At 41.6% G+C, this 19,756-nt stretch overlaps 2 protein-coding genes across 6 annotated transcripts in view; one reads left to right on the top strand and one right to left on the bottom strand.

The window, feature by feature from the left end:
* Positions 1-19,756, bottom strand: part of PC (pyruvate carboxylase) — a 2,844,646-nt gene that overhangs the window by 857,118 nt on the left and 1,967,772 nt on the right. The window lies entirely within an intron of this gene.
* The window catches only part of LRFN4 (leucine rich repeat and fibronectin type III domain containing 4), a 141,700-nt gene that overhangs the window by 113,693 nt on the left and 8,251 nt on the right, over positions 1-19,756 (top strand). For both annotated transcript variants that reach the window (XM_044073800.1, XM_044073799.1), the window contains exon 2: positions 5,519-6,915. In XM_044073800.1, coding sequence (XP_043929735.1) covers positions 5,537-6,915 — 1,379 coding nt within the window. In that variant the 5' untranslated portion in view covers positions 5,519-5,536. The remainder of the gene's footprint in view (positions 1-5,518; positions 6,916-19,756) is intronic.

The following is a 19,756-nucleotide window of genomic DNA, read 5'->3' as shown; positions in this document are numbered from 1 at the left end:
GCAGTAAATTTACTATCACACAAACGCATATATTTGCATTTCCACACTCTATTTAACAGCTTGTTCAAGCATTGTTATGAGATAAGTAATCCTGATTAGGACAATATGGGCAGTTGTATTTTCCTTTGCAGGCCTACAGAAGTCTATATCCCAGTTGCCCACAAACAAATAGGCATATGTACATAAATGTAGATTCCAGGATCGCATAAAGACAAAAGCAAAAAAACTAACTTTTTATGCAGTCCAATAAGTTGAAGCAGATATTATATGACTTGTGAGTGTTGTGTTTGCACCTGTGCATGACTGTCTGTGATGATGTGTGTGCAGTTTGCATATTTCCACTGTGTTTACACACCTATATTACAATATTAATTTCCTCTCTGTTCCTTTAATGTACAATAATGTCTTTTCACATAAATTCTACACCAGTAGGTTTTCACACAAAGCCTGGCATATACAATGTGTCATGAGATACATGTTAAATTTTGAGAGCTACCATATTTCTCAGGCAAACCATTGCCTATCTCCTTTCACATGTTATATCACTGTCTTGGTCATGTTTTAAACAGCGCACAGCATACCACATACAGCTTGTAATATCAAGCAAGTCCCCAGATGATGACACATGAATGACAAATGAGAACAGGACTCACCTTTGCTGAATTTACCATACAGTACAGTTCAGCAAACAAGGTAACTATAAGAAAATGTATATGCTGTTTATAAAACTAGGTAGCTGACTGGAACACTCAAAGAGTTATGGTACAAATAAAGAATGAGAAGGGGGATGACCATGCTGAAGAATGAAAATGAATACCCCTTTATGTACGACACAATAGCGTCAGAAAAGGTAAAATGGCACACTTGCACCATACAAAACTGGGTATTGACATAACAAAAGAAACAAACCCTTCCACTGGATCATAACACAGAGGATTATGATCAGGTTTCAAAATCAATACACAGTCATAAATAAAAATACAAGTTCAACACAGCTAATCCAGAGTCTCAGAAGTTAATGCCGCTGCTTCATTGCTCACTGGTTTCCAGTTCGCATCCTGACTGGGGTGCTTTTTGTATTGAGATTCTGCCTTCAGTGTCCACATGGGATTTTGTTGGGTGCTGTAGTTTTCTTCCCATATCCCAAACAAATGGCACAAGTGAAACAGTGACACTCTAAACTGTGTGTGTGTGTGTGTGTGTGTGTGTGTGTGTGTGTGTGTGTGTGTGTGTGTGTGTGTGTTGGGAAGGTGGAGCTAGAATTTACTGTCTTCTACCTTATGTCTGCAGTTTGCCAGCATAAGCTCCAGCTCCCCAGTGACCCTGAAATGCAGACTGACTGAACAAAACAAATAATTTCTAAGAAATAATCCTCACAAAATGATTCAGAACAGTGCATAACTAAATCTAATAACCTAATTAACAAGCTGATTTTATTTGAGGTTTAAGTAATTCTAGGCCGCACTATGGCTTAATGGTGCCAGTTCTGCTTCACAGCTCCAGGGTTCAGTCCTGATCATGGATCACTGCTTGGAGTTTTGCATGTTCTCCTTATGTCTATTAAGACTATCTCTGGGTATTAGGGTTACATTCTACTTACCAAAACCATCCTGGTTGACTGGTTCAGGCAGTTTTTTATGTATGTCTGCTCATCTCGGTCTCTCAGAAAACCAAATGGTAACTGTGCTATTTTTACAGAATTATTGTACCCATTTTTAGATCTTCAAATTTATATAAAATTCTAATTTAGGCCTAAGAAACTGAACAAGAAATCACACTGAGACTCTAACAGATCTCCTTTCGTGCTCCTGTAATTTAAAGAGAAAAGGCTTACTTTTCTCAGTCTTTGTCAGTAACCAGCACTGTATGCCCAATATTTTGTTTGTTTCTGCTCCAAAAGGGAGCTACAGCACAGTAAATATTGCTCTTATTAGACTGCAGGATAAGCCTATGGTTGTACGGGATTCCTTGATTTCAAATTCCTGTGTATACACCCCAAAACTTTTTCATTACAGAAGGAGAATTAAAGTTTAAAATATTACCCATCACACCTCTAAGAGCCTTGAAATAGATTTACCATTCCTAGGTTAAGACCAATACTTTTAAAGTCATTCTGACGTTCCTTTGTTGAACAGCCATAGCTTTATTCTCTCTGAGACTCTGTTGCTCCAGGCTGGTGATTTTATTAAAGACATTTGGAAGATTACAACTGCTATAATTTTGTCAGTCTTAATATTATCTGAAAAAATACTCTTCTACAGTGACGTCCACAGATGTTAAACACACACAGACCCAAAGCAGAGTCTTGTGGACTTTGGCTGGAAATGATCCATTTAGAAATAGAATCCTGTTATGTTTAATGCACCAATGCTATCCACCCAGCCAGTAAGCTATCCATACTAGCAAGGTACATTTTAAAATTGAAGTGCAGATTGAGCTTTTTATCAACAGCCCAATGCAGCAGAAAAATCAATGAACATTACATCCACCTGAAAACCTTTGCCAATTGCAACGATAACATTGCTGTAACAAAAAGTGTTTACAGCAGAAGCAGCAGACCTTCCTAGAAACTCAGTGCACTGCTGGATGTTAACCATCCTTTGTTCCCCTAGTTCTTGTTATAACTGATTGAATATTAATTTTTCCATTAGTTTACTGACCCACAATAGGAGATTAACGGTCTAATTCCTAAGATCGCATCTACCTCCTTTGTTTTTGCAAGCTGGTCCAACCACTGTTTTTATTTTTTTCTTCAATCATAAGGGACTACACCATCTGCACAACTGATAGCAGTTCAGCAAATGTTGTTGTTCACTGATGTGAAGTCATAACTGGTGACTCCAACATGATCCAATTACTGTATTATGCATTAATACACCATTTCTGCAAGAAAGTGATGATGCTTGGAATCATACTTCTTGAGGTGTGTCTTGAGCAATGCAGGTTCCCCCTTTACTTAATATTGGATTCTAAAGGAGACAAATGTTTAATTTTACAAGCAAACCAGACTTTTGAAATTGATCACAAAAGCCTTTGTAGATCAATATGTATGTATGTATGCCTTTAAGAAGCTTTCGAGGGGCTTGCACAAGTGTATAAATACAGAGCATGTGCAAGCCCGCTGCCATTTTGTAGTAAGCTGTCGAGATATAAGCATGTATGTCTGTGTAGTCTGTCAACTAATCAGTTTGTTTATATTTTGTAATGTTGCTATCCATCCTGATGTGTTTCTATGTAATCTGTTAATAAGGTAATTTATATTTTGTAATGTTGCTATCCATCCTGATGTGTTTCTATGTAATAAAGCATATAAACGAACTACCCCACCTGTTCGTCATCTATACTAAGAGGAACGAGTGACAGCCTTAATTAAAAACAGACATCCTTAATATAAAATGCACGGTAAACTTTAAAACAGTATTCTGATTTCCTGTGCCTGCTGTTCCAACTACATACAACACACTTTGGATCTCAGTCTCACCTACAGCCTACCATCAGCAATAAAGTGCTGGGGGCAAAAAAGGGGGTCGTTAGGAAACTGCTCAGAGGATATGCCTCCTCAAGATAACAAAAATCATGATTGTAATACTTCTACACCCCCACATGAGCAGTTGTCCAAAGTTTCCCTATATTCCATTAAGCCCCTTGTAAGGAATTTTTGTTTCTGTAAATGACATGCTTCAACAAACTGCTGCCAGACAATTCTATCATGTAATCCAGCTTATAAAACAAAAATAAACCAAAACAGTGAACTAGTCCAAAGCACTGAAACATAGTTTTATAAGGTTGCTTTTGAAGTCAGGAAAGAGATTGCTAACAACTTACATTTATTTTAAGTAAGTTCTGTTTATTCATTTTATGCTATCTTTCAGTGTTAGTATTCAATAAATTTTAAGAACTACTCTGCAATTCTGCACACTGTTATTTATTTATTTATTTCAGTTTGATGACCGGGGAGGTCCACTGGGCTCAGGAGCCCGTTTTCAGTGGAGGCCCGGGGAGAAAAGCTCCACATTACATAGTAAACATTGAAAATTAACAGATTAAAGTTCATAGGTTCATAGGTTCATAGGTTCATACTAGGCTATCTGCCCAAGGGCATTTATAAGCCTAGCCCATAGTTATGTGGCTTTCGCCACCCCTTTAGTTTGAATAAAAACTATGCCTATCATTTTGCTGTGCCTCTGTCAAGCAGTGACGCTGAAGTAATCCCTGGGGTATATCTGCAATCTCCCATCCATTGGTCAAGATTCCTCTTGAACAAGACCAGAGAGGTGCTCTGCCTCACATGTACCGGGATTTTGTTCCACAGCATAGGGAGTCTCTGGGTGATGAATCTGTCCCTCCAGCACGTTCTATTTATAACCGTGTCAAGGTTTAAGTCTCCCGCCCTTGTGGTTCTGAGGGATCTAGATTTTTTGAGGTGAAGCATATTCATCAAATCTGGGTTTGACATGGCCTTATATGTCAGGCACAGGTCACCTCTGAGCAAGCGGTATGAGACTGAATAGAGCTGGAGTTCTTTAAGTCGGGCAGCATAAGACATATTTTTGAGACCCTTTATCCTTTTGGTGAGGAACTTTTGGGGCCTTTCAAGCTGCAGCAGGTGTCTGGTCAGATACATTCCGAACGGGGCATTGTACTCAATCATAGTTACGATTCAAAGATGCCAATACATTACGATAAACAAATTTAAATTAATATTAAAGATGCAGGTACATTATAAAATCATGTTCAGTTTTTACTTCGATCCAGTCTAGCTTGTAAGACCTCACCCGCTGATTAAACAGCTTCACTGGTGTACAGACAAAGTTTTGAGTAAAACCCAGGCAAGTCGAGTTTCATTATTGTTCAGGTACCTGTTGGCCTTATGGGGTGTGGGTGGAGGGGACAATGAGCCTTTACTTGCTCACCTCTCTGAGTGGAAGGTTGAGTCAATAATTATTTACAGCCAGATGGAGACCACAGTGCAAAACAGAGGCCAGGCCTGTGTATAGCTCTGGTTTAACATCCTCACTTGTGGAGACAATGTGCTCAGACATCACAGTAAATTGCAGGCAGTGACTGCTAGTGAACTAGGCCAGCATATGGGGATGTGGCCTCTCATACAAATCACATCACCACAGAATGATTGCCCCAGCTGCATTGCTCTCCCTCCTGGGTCACAGGGAAGTGCCCCTAACCAGGTGGCCTTCAGGTCTTCTCATCTAGCAAGGCAGAATCCATCAAGCAAAGGGGTACATCTGAGGAATCCTACAAGATGCAGTAGCTTCAGGGGGGAAGGAGTTACAGGAAAGCTGGAAATCTGAATTCAGTGGGAAGCTGGCAAAAAATGCTGTTTCCTTAAACATCATTTGCAATTACAAATACTGTGAAAGGCTATTAAACTGCAGTTATTTTCAGTATAATTATAAATGCAAGACTACACTGAATTCTGTTTTGTATATAGTGATAATGTTATCTGAAATCTGATTTCCTCCTTTAATTTTATCTGTTTTGTTTCTTTCAAACATGCCAGACTCCTGAAGGAATTACCATGGAAAAGCTGCTCTTTGGTATCTTAGTTATCGGATGCTTAGCAGCTGTGACTGTAGCGTGCCCATTCCACTGCGTCTGCCAAAACCTATCAGAGTCCCTCAGTACTCTTTGTGCCAACAAAGGTCTCCTCTTCATACCACCTAACATTGACCGAAGGACAGTAGAGCTACGACTTGCTGACAACTACATTCAGGTTGTCCAACAAGACAACTTCCTTAACATGACTGGGCTAGTAGATCTCACTTTGTCCAGGAACAATATCGACACTATACAGTCTTATGCCTTTGCAGACCTAGAAAGCCTTCGCTCCCTACACTTGGACAGCAACCGCCTGTTGGAGGTTCAGGATGACGATTTTCGTGGGATGATAAATCTCCAGCACCTTATCTTAAATGGCAATCAGCTGACTAACGTTTCTAGTGCTGCTTTTGATGATTTTTTATTAACACTTGAGGACCTAGATATGTCTTACAACAATTTAAAAAGAATTCCGTGGGAGGCTATACAAAACATGGTCAGCCTTCATTCACTTAATCTTGACCACAACTTACTGGATTTCATAATGGAAGGGGCCTTTACAGAACTTTACAGGTTGGCCAGGTTAGACATAACTTCCAACAGATTACACACTTTACCCCCAGATGCTGTTTTCAGCAGGTCCCAGATAGGTGTGATTAGTCCAACACCTTATACCTCTAACATTGTGCTCAGCTTTGGAGGAAATCCACTGCACTGTAACTGTGAACTGCTTTGGCTTCGTCGCCTCTCCAGGGAAGATGACTTGGAAACTTGTGCTACTCCTCCTCAGCTTGCGGGTCGCTACTTTTGGACCATTCCTGAAGAGGAATTTACCTGTGAACCCCCACTGATCACACGGCATACACATAAGTTATGGATTCTAGAAGGTCAAAGGGCAACACTAAAGTGCAGAGCAATAGGAGATCCAGAGCCAAGCATACATTGGGTTTCTCCAGATGACAAGATTATAACCAATTCATCAAGGACCACATCTTTTCGTAATGGCACCCTGGATATACTAGTAACCACAATAAAGGATGATGGAACTTACACCTGTATAGCAATTAATGCAGCAGGAGAATCAACTGCCTTGGTGGATTTAAAAATTATTCCTCTGCCTCATCGAGGCAATGGTACTGTTCATATCTCGCAACAAGTCCCTGGATCCTCAGACATAACCACCTCTGCAAAAACCACCATGAATGTCACTGACGAAAGTCGGAATCCAGAGAAGATGGTTGTGGTTTCTGATGTGACAGCCACATCTGCACACATTCGATGGGTAACAACCAAGTACTACACTGTGTGGATGTATCAAATTCAGTACAACAGCACCGTGGATGAAATTGTCGTCTACAGGTACTGTAAGTTTGATCTGTTTCAAATAATAAATTCTAGTACAGCTAGAGTACTATCCACAGTAGACAGGCTGAATAGTGTTATGAAGTAATAAGAATCAATTTGAGATTCATAAAACAAGCAGCATGTCTTAAACTAATGCTGCCTTAATCAGTTAATCTAAAAAAAAAATGCTTTCTAATCTAATTCTCTAGGATACAAGGTTTACATTGCTAACAAGCAGAAGCTGCAAATGGATGTAGATTTTAACTTCTTACACATTATATTTTTATGTTTCTTTCAGTAAACTTGCATGTTTTCAAATGTGTTAGTTTGATGGCACTACATGTGATGAGCATGCAAAAAAAGTTACATACCAAACATGATACTACAGTCCACAGATGGAGCAGCATTAAAAATACTGCACTTTCCAACAAAAGTAACATGCATGGCTTCAATGGGAGCTGTTTATTGCATCTCTGGTAGAAACAGTGCACATGGTACATTCCGGCGAATTTTTATTTTTTAAAAAGTGATGCTCACATGGAGATGCCAGTTGTACTACATACCCAGTAGATTTACTAGTCTTTAGTTAGTGAAACATGTCCTCACAGTTTTACTGAAGGAGACACATTCAGTTTGTCGTGCAGCACCAAGGTTACATGGTGATGTACTTAAACTTTTTAAATAATTCTGCTCTGAAAAGTATCCAAGTATTCCACAAGGTTCACGTTTAGAGCATCCATTAATGATTACCCTGATATGTATCGAAACTAAAATTGTGCTTCCTTAATCCTGCTAACAAATGTACTTTAATCAAGATACTGAACATCTTGCGAAAGGGCAGGGTTAGCAATCCCCAAGCCCAGCAGGCCATTTTATTTTTATCTCCATTATGAGAACATTTTCTAAGACTGCTGAAGATGGCAGAGAGACATGCAGAGTTTTTAATTTATTGCACCACTGAGACATCACAGTAAAGATCGCACAACACAGACATGTTCTGCAATGCTTCCATGGTTATTGCTTCTATTTACGTTGGCAAATTCAATAAAATTGTTCATCATGAAAGTACATTATAGTGTTCAAGGATTTTATTTCCTTGTCAAGGTCATAAAGCAATACCACAGAGAACATCAACAGTCACCCACAGACCACATGTTGAATTTATTACTTCAGCAAAGTGAAACATTTTGAGAGAAGGCAAACAGTGTAATTGTCACTAACTTCACTTGATGAACTTGGATGGGGAAAAGTGGTCAAAACTATAGCTTTCTGAATGCCAGGTTTAGAAATTCAAAAGGCCTCACACACAATATGCCAGCTGCATTTGTTTTTATTTCTTAAGACCAACTGCTTCCTTTCCCTTGAAATGCCTTCTGAACTCCTCTTAACTCCTCCTTGAAGTAAACAGGTTGCAGACACTAAAACTAGCTAGCTCTCCATTGATAATGTTTAGCTTGAAAAGTTCACAGTTAACAAGAACAGAATGGCAGGAAATAAGGGATTTTAAAATATCCTACAACAGGTACCACAGCATAAAAAATGGAGACACAGTGATGGCAGTTTTTTTTACTCCCCAAGATGACAAATATATAATACACTGTGAGATGAAAAATTCTTCCGCTGCTCTAATCTGTCGTTCAGCTCTACAACCCAAGATGATGTCTGTCATAAGCCTACAATCAAGGATACCACCAGTGAGCTGTCCACTACTGAAGACATTGTCCAATTAAACAATACACCATGGCTGGAACTAGGTAATTCATATCTTATTCACAGTGCACCCACATGACCAAACCAGAGCCCCTTCCTGTCACCTGCAAAACCATGAATTACTGACGATCCTGCTGTCACTGTGTACTGCTATTACATAATGGCACTATTTAACCAACAAATAACATCTTAACTGTGTTAGCATTTCATCTCCATTTCCATTCGACTGCTACACACTGATTGCGTCAGCTGGGACAGTCTGCACACCCATGTACATGGCAACACACAAGCACCGTGACAACTTAGTGCCTTTTCTGCCACTATAATCACGGTATGGGGAGGAAAGCAGGCTTTTTATACAAGGAAGTGTGTGTTTTACATTAGCATAACCTGGGTAATGAATAAAAGCACAGCTATTAAGGGAAATGCACTTAAAAGGAAAAACAATGCATGGAAAAATATTTATTCACATTTAATAGAAAATATATAGTTGAGTTCCCATATTCAGATGAGCACGGAGTTTTATTCTGTTTTTAGAAGCAACTCTTAGTTTTGGCATTCCTTCTAGCAAACCAGGAGGTCTCTAGAAGACCTTAACATAAGTCTCAAATATGCAAGATGCAATCTGCAAGCCTTCTCAACTGGCTAAATTATATGGTAGGCAAACCCACTCTCAGATTGGTTCCAAATTACCACCACTCTAAGCATTTCTCAGCAATCTGCTTACTAGTGATACCACTAGCACTTTTTCACATACTGCTCATTCCAGTCTGTAAGAGTCCCATCTCTTCCAAAAAATAGATCAGACACTTATTCACTTACTCAAAACTATGCTGCCTTGACAGTTGTATTCCACTCACTATTTGCCAGCAATGCATCCCAACACTCTGGCATAAAAAGATAAAAAATGTATACAGCCCAGGCGACCAGGACTCTAGTAATGACTAGGCGAAAGCAGGGGAAGGAATGGTGTGCAGTCAGGCACACTTCATGGTTATTCTCTGGTAGAAGCTAGGAATAAGCCGGGGGGGGGGGGGGGGGGGTTCTGTCTTCAGGGAAGCAAGGCACTGGTCAAGTCTCCATGGGGTGGAACAATCTGTCAGCACACATGTTGTATGTTCATCCCTGGACTGCACAGGTGTGCACTGGGGAAGGAACTTGGTGTACAAAAAAAAAAAAAAAAATATTCTCTGGTAGTAATATGACACTGCCACCAGGGGCCTCACCAACTAGAAACATGGTTCAGAGAAATTTAGTGGGAGGCTTGTCAGGTTCAGTAGGCCTACATAAAAAGGAGAGACTCCCAGGAGTAGCTGATGGTAAGCTATGAGTGGTAGGAGGTACTAATATAAAATATATAAATGTATATTATATATATATTTTTCCAGAAATGCCTTATTCCTTTCCTGGAGCTTTTTACATAAAACTTAAGAGTGTGAGGCTAACTTATTCTACAGTCACCCATTAAGTTTTATGTTTCCCCTTACAGTAATCTACAGAATATTCATTCACTCTTTTTACAACTCACCAGCCTCAGTAGGTTTATATTTTTGCCCCCAGAAATCGTCTCTCTCTCTCTCACCTCCTTGTCACAGAGATCATAGCTTTCAGAGAAGCAAAGACACAAAGGATTTTCTATATGCACCTAAGTGCTAAGTATATGCCATGAACCAGAATGCACTTAAGCATTAGGCTTGTATAAGGGATGTCTATCAGACCTGCCTCTCCTGTAAGGTTAAGGTTCCTTGCTAGGTATCCAGTCAGTACTTCTGGGATCTATCCATGCTTGTGCATCCTTGGCAAGGAAGAGTATGCAAAAGTCTCGCACAATTCCTCCTTCTCTCTCTGGCCAGTCTTCTGATGTCTAAGCTTGTTAGTCAAATCCAGGTCACTTGCAATGCAAACCAGCACCATGAACCCTACTCCAATGGGCAAGATGCGCAGGGTTACTTACAGTGTGCCAAGGCCTTTCTGAGCTACCATAATGCTATGGGATGTAAATCACCTGCCTCGTTGCTTCATCAACTTTTAATTAACACACAGAGTGCATTTCAGAGTAGGTAGCCAGATGCGGTTTTATAATATACAGTGACTACTACAGGCATGGCATTGCCACAGAAATATCATGAGATTCTGGCCTCCAAAACATTTAAAAAGAATGTGTCAAATGATAGCATTAAACAACATGTGTTAAAATCGTCTTTTCGTCATCCCAAACAGGAAGGACCATTATTTACCTTCAGGCTGCAAATGTCTCCACTTTTTTAGTGAAGCAGCTGATCCATTCTTGGAATCCTGATCCCAAAACATTTTCATATTCCCCATAACATTCCAGCTTTAAGACAGCAGAATTTTGTCAGCAAGTCTGGCTGATGACTTTAAAGTCCCAGATTTCAGTCAATTACAACTCTTTTCATACCAAAAGTAGCTTGTAGATTGCATGCAAATGGTGTCTGTAAACAGATATAAAAAGCCCAATTCAAGACAAATTCCAAGATAACAAACTTCAACTCCAGGTGAACTCTAATTCAAAAAGGTAGAGATCTGAAAGGAGAAAAGATCAGAAGAAGAAACCGTTTACACTGAAAATAAGTTTCTAATTACTGTTCCACTAGGAAAATGCTGGGTTACTGACCAAGGCGACCATTTTGTTACAGGACCTAAACTGGGACACTTGAGGGCCTCCCTGGAAAGCCAGGTCTGCACTCCCATTCTCCCAGCCGCCATGGGATTGGCGATAGAGCCATGTCATCTCGCACCAGGGCCGGCAGGTTAGCCTCCCGTCCTTCACCTAGCACTGTGAGGATGCCACTCTGTGAATGGCACCACCCAGGAGGCAAGAGACCACATGCCAGTAGTCTCGAAGCGATACACATTTGTCGGCACCTGGCACAGTGGGGGAGAGAGACTGAGGTGTGCTGCAAAAAGCACAGAGATGGGGAGACCCAGGGCCATCTCCCCTGCGAGTCTGAAAGCCTTAGGTGGAAGGCAAAGGGGAGAACCGGTGTCACTGAACTCTGGATTAGGGACTGTCTGAGGCTTCAGGGACCAGCAGAGTTTCATGAGGCTAGGAAACTCCCCTGCGAGGCTCCAAGAGCACGCATGACACTGTATGATTTAGCAGGAGTCAGGAGATACGTAACCATGGAAAAGAGCTCTCTCTCCTGGGTAGAAGAGGAAGCCCAGAGGGGGTCCATCCCGATGGAAATCTGGAAGGGAGAGAGAGGTGGAAAGTGACTGGGACAGGACAGCTCTTACCTGGGTGAGGGGGTATGGACCATGCCCCCTCCGGAATGGAGGTCTGGAAGGGAGAGAGGGGCAGACAGAGGCAGGGCTGGGTGAGCTCCTGCCTGGGTGAGGAGGGTCAAGCAGAGCTCCCCATAATGAAAGTCCTTAAAGAATCACTAGGGCGGACAGCAGCAGGGCCTGGAGAGCTCCTGTCTGTGTGACTGGGGTCAGGCAGAGCTCCCCATGATGGAAGTCCTTGAAGATGCACCAGGGCGGATGGCAGAGGGGCCTGGAGAGCTCCTGCTGGGGTAAAGGCATCCAGCTTCACCCCATAACTGATGGCATCCTTGACAAATCTCAAAGTCCCCAGAGCTGCTATGGATGGGAAAGCAGGGGAACTCTGAGGCCTTCATGAGAGATCTCCCCCTTAGTGGGTGAGAGGAGTTTCTGAGGGGCAGACAGGATCAGAAGGAAGCTCCCCTGAGAGGGTGCGAGGGCATGAGCAATCTGGCATGATTTAGCAGCTTGCAGGAGACATGGAGGTGGTGGAGTCCCCCGACATGGGGGGGCCGTGGCTGGGGAAAGTCTCTTGCCCATGTCAAGGGGGAGGCCTGTAGGGGGTTAGCCCTGACAGACATCAGTAAGGGAGCACCAGGCAGAAGGGTATGGAGCCTGGAGAGGTCCTGCCTGGGTGACTGGGGTAAGGCAGAGCCCCCCCCATGACAGAAGTCCTTGAGGGAGCGACTGATGAACGGTGGCAGGACCTGGAAGGCATCCAACCTTACCCCATACCCAGTGGCATCCTCGAAAAATTGCAAAGTCCCCAGAGCTGCTCAGGATGGGAAAGCAGGGGGACTGGCCGCCCCGGGAAGCCAAGTCACCATTCAGACTGAGGGATTCTGAGACAGAGACTTCCAAACTGGGACTGTCCTGTTACTGACCAGGTGAAGAAAGAAAGAAATGGAGAACTGAGTAACAAGACGGTATGTATGCTCTTACTTTAGGGAAGAACTACACCTTTTTGTGCTGCTTAGCTAAAACATGCAGAGAATGTAGCTACAGAGCATGCAAGCACAGCTGAAAGGAGGGGCATGGAGAACCAACAGAGACAGTGTGCACCTCACCTAACATATGTCACTGCGATCCCACACTGAAGATGAAGGGCTGACTAATTATTGAAAAGTCATACAACATAAATCACTGACTAACGTTAAGTGACTGACTGCCTACCTGCCCATTTTCCTGCATACTGAATAAGCTGCAAGTTCTTTTTAGCCAATATCGTACTGCTAATTTAGGAGTTTCCATTTTGATTCTATAACCTATTCAGAAGACAATTCCTTGCAGGCCTACCCTTCTTTGGGTAAGACTACACTTCATTATTATGTCTGTGCCATAATGCCCTATTTTCCATTTGTGCCTTTGGCTTTTACGGCTATGTCTGTATATTTTGTGTTTCTGTCACACTGTCCTTTCTTCCAGGCTGCAAATATTAGAATCCTTTAGTCTGTGAGTGTGTCTTCTGATGCAGACCCTCAACCGTCCACTGCATTTCTGTAGAGCTTCTGCAACTATGAACCAATTATATCAGTACAAAGGAAGAACACCTACATATTTTCTGATAGGGACACCCTCTAGGTGTGCTGCTTTAGTCCTTTAAACACTGCACTCCCACTCTCCTGTTTTACATTATCGGATATTAGTAGTCCCCAGTACCCTTCCACTTTGGTTGCTGCCAATATTTCCCTCCCTAACATGTAGTTTTCCTAACCCCTTTGCTCTGAAACTAAGTACCACACATCACCTATCCTTTTAATTTACTTACCTTAACCCAGTAAATGAACTGATCCCTCCTTGGAACTTTTTTGTTTTTCTAGGCATTTCTGCATGTGCACCTGTCAACCATCATGCCTCCTACTACTGGTACTGAGTCCACTCGTAAACCCACAAATGGATACTGCCAGGTACGGTGTTGACAGCCAATCAGATAGGGATGAACGAGGAATCCACAGAGATGGTTTATGTCCTTGCCTGCACCCAAACTAAGTGTGTTGTAATATGTCCCTAAATCCACCCGTAATGGCCGATATGGTCACTCATGTTACTACAAGGTATGCAACGCTCTCCCTTATCTTGGAAGTAGTAAGGCCAAATCTCTTGGAAATATGCCTTTTTGGTTGCCTGCAAACCTTTACTTGCTGGTCAAAGAACAGCTGCCTGGGACCCCCTCCCATTGGTAAGGTGGGATCAGCTGCTTACTCCCAACCCCTCCACTCAGCTCCAGCAGTACCTAACCAAATACTCAAACCTCTGTCATCTGTGCTGTGCTCATGATTTTATTTCTCTAGAACATGAAGCCATGCATTCTTGGACCCTTTTCATTCATTCTTCTAACCTTTCAATGTCTCTTACAATCTTATCTATCAAACCTTCCATACTGAGATTCTGCTGCAGGTCACTACTATGTCACATGCAGAGACATTTTATCATAAGCCCCTCTCAACTTCAGTAACAAGACACTGTGAAGGACTGGACCCAGACCAAACCTGCAGACACCTCTTGTAACCTTCAAATCTTCACTGTCCATTCAATTTAACTTATGACATGTCGTTTTTAATGCAAAACACACCTTAGAATCACTCCACAGTGCCAGCCAGCATAGAAATCTTTAATGCAGCACTGTGTCAAATGTTTAGATAAAGTCTAGGTAGACTAATATTCAAACCCTTCGACTGTCTATTATTACAGCAAACCAGTCAAATAAAGTGATTATATATACATGACATCACTAACATGATATGTACCCCACTGGCCATAACATAATAATTCTTCATTTTTTTCAAGTTGTGGCCCCTATCTCCACAGTTTATCATTCCTTATCCCCAAAGGACTCTGTACCTTCTAAATGGGAAATTCCACTAATTTCTAACTCCTTGGATTAAACTAATGGAGTTGTGGTTTCTTGCAGCTCCCTCTCTCTCACTTTTTTTTTTTAAATTGGAATCATTACATGTGGGTTTATATTACAGTGTTGAAAGATGAAGCAACCGAACACGTCTTTATCAGCAGATAAATATCGACCTCGGCAACTGCCGAATGGCCACGTCAGTGAATTCTTTCCCAGGGGGAAAAAAAACTGTTTGGCCATCATCTGGGATTTGCCCTTTTCCCCACTGTAGTGCGATCTCAGAGTTGGTATACTTAGTTAGGGGGTGGGGGGCACAGCCCCACACATCGGGCGGGGGGGACGAAGCCGCCCACTATGTAGGGTTTGAAAGTTTGGTTTGTGTGTTTTCGGCCAAGAGATTTTTTTCCCCTGGAGAAAAAATTTGCTGATGTAGCCATTCAGCATTTGCAGAGGTCAATATTTATGTGTCAAGGAAGACGTGTTCGGTTACTTCGTCTTTCAACACCGTAATATAGACCCATACATGTTCCTTCAGTTCTTTGATGTTACTGTGTTTTCCCATGATTTCTGAGAGAATGGACAAAGATGTGTCCAATTTGACATGCTGTTCTGTCAGAATCGTGACCATGAAGTAAATCCTGCCAAGGCTCAATGTTTTGCCCACATTCACTTTGTTCATTAACAGGCTCTTTTATGAAAGGCTTGGATCAAAACCTCACCACCTACATTAACCTCTTGTTTGCTCTAAGAGTCACCTGCATCCTTCTCTTCTATGAGCACTAAACTTGAAGTTCCTATTTATAACTGATGCCTCCTCACAACCCACTTTCCTTTACCTTTTATTGATTTCTGATGCATCTCTGTTAGTTTTTCTTTCCTGACTAATACAAACATAATGGATTTTAATATACTGCCTAGCAAATGCTTTAATAGTTTCCTGAGTTTAGGCCTTTGATGCCCTTCTCTGACTAAAATTATTGCTGTCATCCATTTCATTTAACACTGTCTCTGTTTTCTAATCCTACTGCATTTACTATGTCATCAAAAACAAGATGTTATAAATATAGCCATATTTTCTCCCTGTCAATCAGCATCTAATTGCTCCCACTGTTACCAACATCCCGAATCCGGAAGTGAATTCCTGAAGTATTATCAGCAGCCATCCCAGAAGTGAATTCCTGAAGGACCTGCAAGAGAAGTCACTGTACAGATGGCAGGCAGATATAATTACTTCACAGGGATGGAGGAGTAAAAAATCCCCTATAGCTGTTTATAAACATTAGCCTACTGGTCAAAATGTGTGTAAATGAATTCGTCACAGCAATGTTCCAAGGCATTTGAAGTCACAAATATTGATTACACAAGTTCCCATTCATAAGGGATGAGGAAACCAAGCTTCAGCATGCATAAGGAAACTCAAAAATCAAAGTGGACTTCGTTCTCCAGTAGTTCAGGGAAAAACACAGCTATAGCTGGGTAAATGGTAAAGCTTCAGCAATGTATCAGTGTGGACTAATTGGGGATACCAGCTGTGCTCTATGTGACAAAAGGACTGGAATCATACATCCTAAAATTTCACCAAAAAGCAGCCAAGACTAAGAAAATGTTCAGCTGTGTGCTTGACTTGAGTGGCACGGTCTAGTCATTAACATCAGTCAACCAAACATTGCAGGCTTGTGTATAAGCAAGTTCTTTGAGTATATTTATCTGACATTTGATATCTGGAATAGCCAAAAAGTATACACTTGGAGAGTACATTTCCTTAAAATGATCCTACAAATGACCAGCTCTTACTCCAATAACAGTGTTAAAGAATTATGCTTTGTATTGATAGCAACACTTATCAATGGCTGAAACCCACACTATAGATTCTCTTGGCACTGCAGGATAGGTGCAGCCCTTATTGTTATCAGCAGTGACAAAAAAGTCTGAAATAACATGCCCCATTTGATTACAGTGAGGTCTCAGACACTACATCACACAAACGCACACAACTGCAGTGTGTTTTATTCATTAATACAGGTGCAGTCTGGCAGTTACCACAAAGGATTAAGACTGAACTGCTAATGAGCTTCATCCTGCAGTTCTGGGTTTGATTCCCTCAGTATCCCTTTGCCTGCTGTATAACTCTGCACAAGTTATTTAATGTGGTAAGTCCATCCATCCTCACCCCCCCTCCCCCCTTTTTTTTACACATGGGGTCGGGGCGTCACTTCAACACTGACAATCATCCCGAGCCAAGATTTACACCACCAGGTCACTATCCCTGTCGCTGCAGTTCATCCATACCACTCACTCACACCTATGGCCAATTTAATGTGTCCAATCCATCTATTGCATGTCTTTGGAATGTGGGAGGAAACTGGAGCACACAGAGGAAACTCATGCGACCGCAGGGAGGACATGCAGACTCCACACAGAAGGCACCACAGCTGAGAATCGAACCGGAGAATCTCTTGCTGTGAAGCAACAACACTAACCGCTGCACAACCTCAGCCGCTCATTGATTGGTCAATCACTTCTGCTATAACTGGTAAGATACAAGTGGGAAAAAATATAGGAAACATGGATTTTAATGTGATAAGCAACATACTTTATTTTTTGCTCCAACCAAGACCACTTGTCTTTGACTCACTGACTTGCCATTCCCTGAAAATAAATGAAAAGCATGAACTAGCAAAACTAACCCATTTATTCACAAATCTGCTTGAGGGAGCATGAGTCAGCAGAAGGGGCAGCTCCTCCTAAAATAATATATGTAGTTTATCTACTATTGGGTGACCATAGACAATGCTGATGGTAGACAGCTGTGTGATAACGCACAGTCCCAGGGGTTGGGGAATATGCTCTTTCCTTGGAACTGTGCAATCTCAGAGTTAGTGTATATATATATATATATATATATATATATATATATATATATATATATATATATATATATATATAAAATTAACAGAGGGTGTGAGGAGGCAAGACCCTTTTAATAAACACTAACTGCATGTTCTGCCTGTTCTCAACAGTATGCATATCCTTTAACATGGATGTGGACACCACAGATTTACAATTGCTTCAACATATAACTATGCAACTATACACAGCCAGGAAACCCTGACTGTGGACAATATGCTCCAAGCAGGTCTCCCCCATTAAAAATGACAGGACAGGGTTTGCAAACACATGGACTGCTTTGCATCTCTGAAAAGAATCTTTAAAAAGCACCCCCCCCTTTTTTGCAAGTCATCAGAACTCAAAAACCAAACCAATAAATGATGCCAATAATGTTATCTATCCAGCTTTCATCTGCCACTGAGCCATCCTTTATCAATGTAACTGATCTGGTTTAGTACTGCCAAATGGCTCACTTCAACAACCTTCTTCCACCACTCAAATGACAGTGTCATGATTCTGAGTAACGTGAGGTTATATCTGACCTTTGCTGAGGGACAAATGCCCAAGACTTGGCTCTCTCAATGGGTTACAGGAGCCCACTCCCCTAGTTGTTGATGGGAGGACACCCTGCTCCACTCTTTTGGTATAACCTACACATGAAAGTAGCAGTAGGAGATTAATATGATGGAAATCCTACTACTTTTCAGAAAGTAAGGTTGGCAGATTAACTGCTGTAATGCATGAATGTGCAGAAATTCAAGCACCTGTGCATATACTTTCCAGGAAATACACCAATACTGATAGCAGAACTGTACACTTTCTACCCAGATCGTGATAATACATCCTTCTGTGCTGCTGGAGAACAAGACAGCATTTTCCACCTCCCACAGCTTAAATAGCTAGCAGACTACAAAACATCAGTCATCTACCAGGTATGAACGCAGCTCTCCATCTTGTCTAAACTACAGCACAGAAAAAAGCTTTTGGCTCAATGCTAGTTTACATTCATTTTAAACAACAGGTTCAAGATAGAGGATTATGACTGGGTTTTGCATCATAACCCTTGGATGTAATACTCGGCCCAGAAAAAAAGAGTGTAAGCAGGAAGTATTTTGCAAATAGCTCCAAAAATTACTTGGCTGAACTTTTCTGCCATTGCAATTCCTTCCCAATATGAGCGCGCCGTAACAATGAAAGCATCTACAGCAGAAACCTCCAAGTAAAGATTACCTTGAGACAGCTCCTCTCTGTCCATGAACTAAGAAGCACTGTATCAACAATTGCCAACAGGCCCAATGGATAGCTTTTATATTTTTAATTTTTTCCCTATCACGACAGCAACCAATTTAGTGATGAGATATGATGCTGGACAGCTGCGGCAACTATCCCAGAATCTGCAGTCAAAGACAATATGCCAATATTTACTGCAGCCTACAACATGCCTATTCTCTGTTACACCAGTCACAATTCCAGATAACAGTAGTGGCCAAAATCCTGAATCCCCAATTAAAATCCCTGCCATCCCCTTCCTAACACAACAAATTTGGAGGTTGCTGCTTTATCATCATGTCTGCATAAGCCACTAAGTATCCATAGAGGTAAATAATCCTGTGGACAACCTTGCACAAAGGTAAGAAAAAAGAGCACGAAAAACATGATGTTAGACTAATGACCATCCACAGTAGCACTTTTGGGTTATTACTGACCCCTTGTGTATTGTCCTTCATCCCAGAGGATTCAGCTACAAATGACATGTCAAAGCACGCGACCAAACCATCCATTTCTCTTCTGGCTCCAGGCTCCAAGAAACACTGGAAGCTGCTGCTTACAGTAGGGCGGGTACCACAATGACCTGTGGACCCTGTACATAAATTCCCAACAGTGTGACACAATGCAAAATAAATTCAGAGTTCTGACAGTTTTAATAACGCATGAAAAAAAATAACTAACCAGCCAATGCATTCAGCTGGAGTGGTCAGATACTGCTACATTCAGAGAACAAAAGTCCCAAGTACCACACATTCAAAATAGTGTACTCAGCCAGCTTCTGCATCCTGATAACAATTAATTCTTAATACTCTTCTCCACCCCGACATCCTAAAGGCAGGTCAAGAACCAGAC

The sequence above is a fragment of the Protopterus annectens genome, chromosome 6.part0 (genome assembly GCF_019279795.1).
Source record: "Protopterus annectens isolate FY-2018-M chromosome 6.part0, PAN1.0, whole genome shotgun sequence".
NCBI classification, from domain to species: domain Eukaryota; kingdom Metazoa; phylum Chordata; order Ceratodontiformes; family Protopteridae; genus Protopterus; species Protopterus annectens.
The sequence above is the reverse complement of the archived record's forward strand: the minus strand, read 5'-3'. Positions and strand labels throughout refer to the sequence as shown.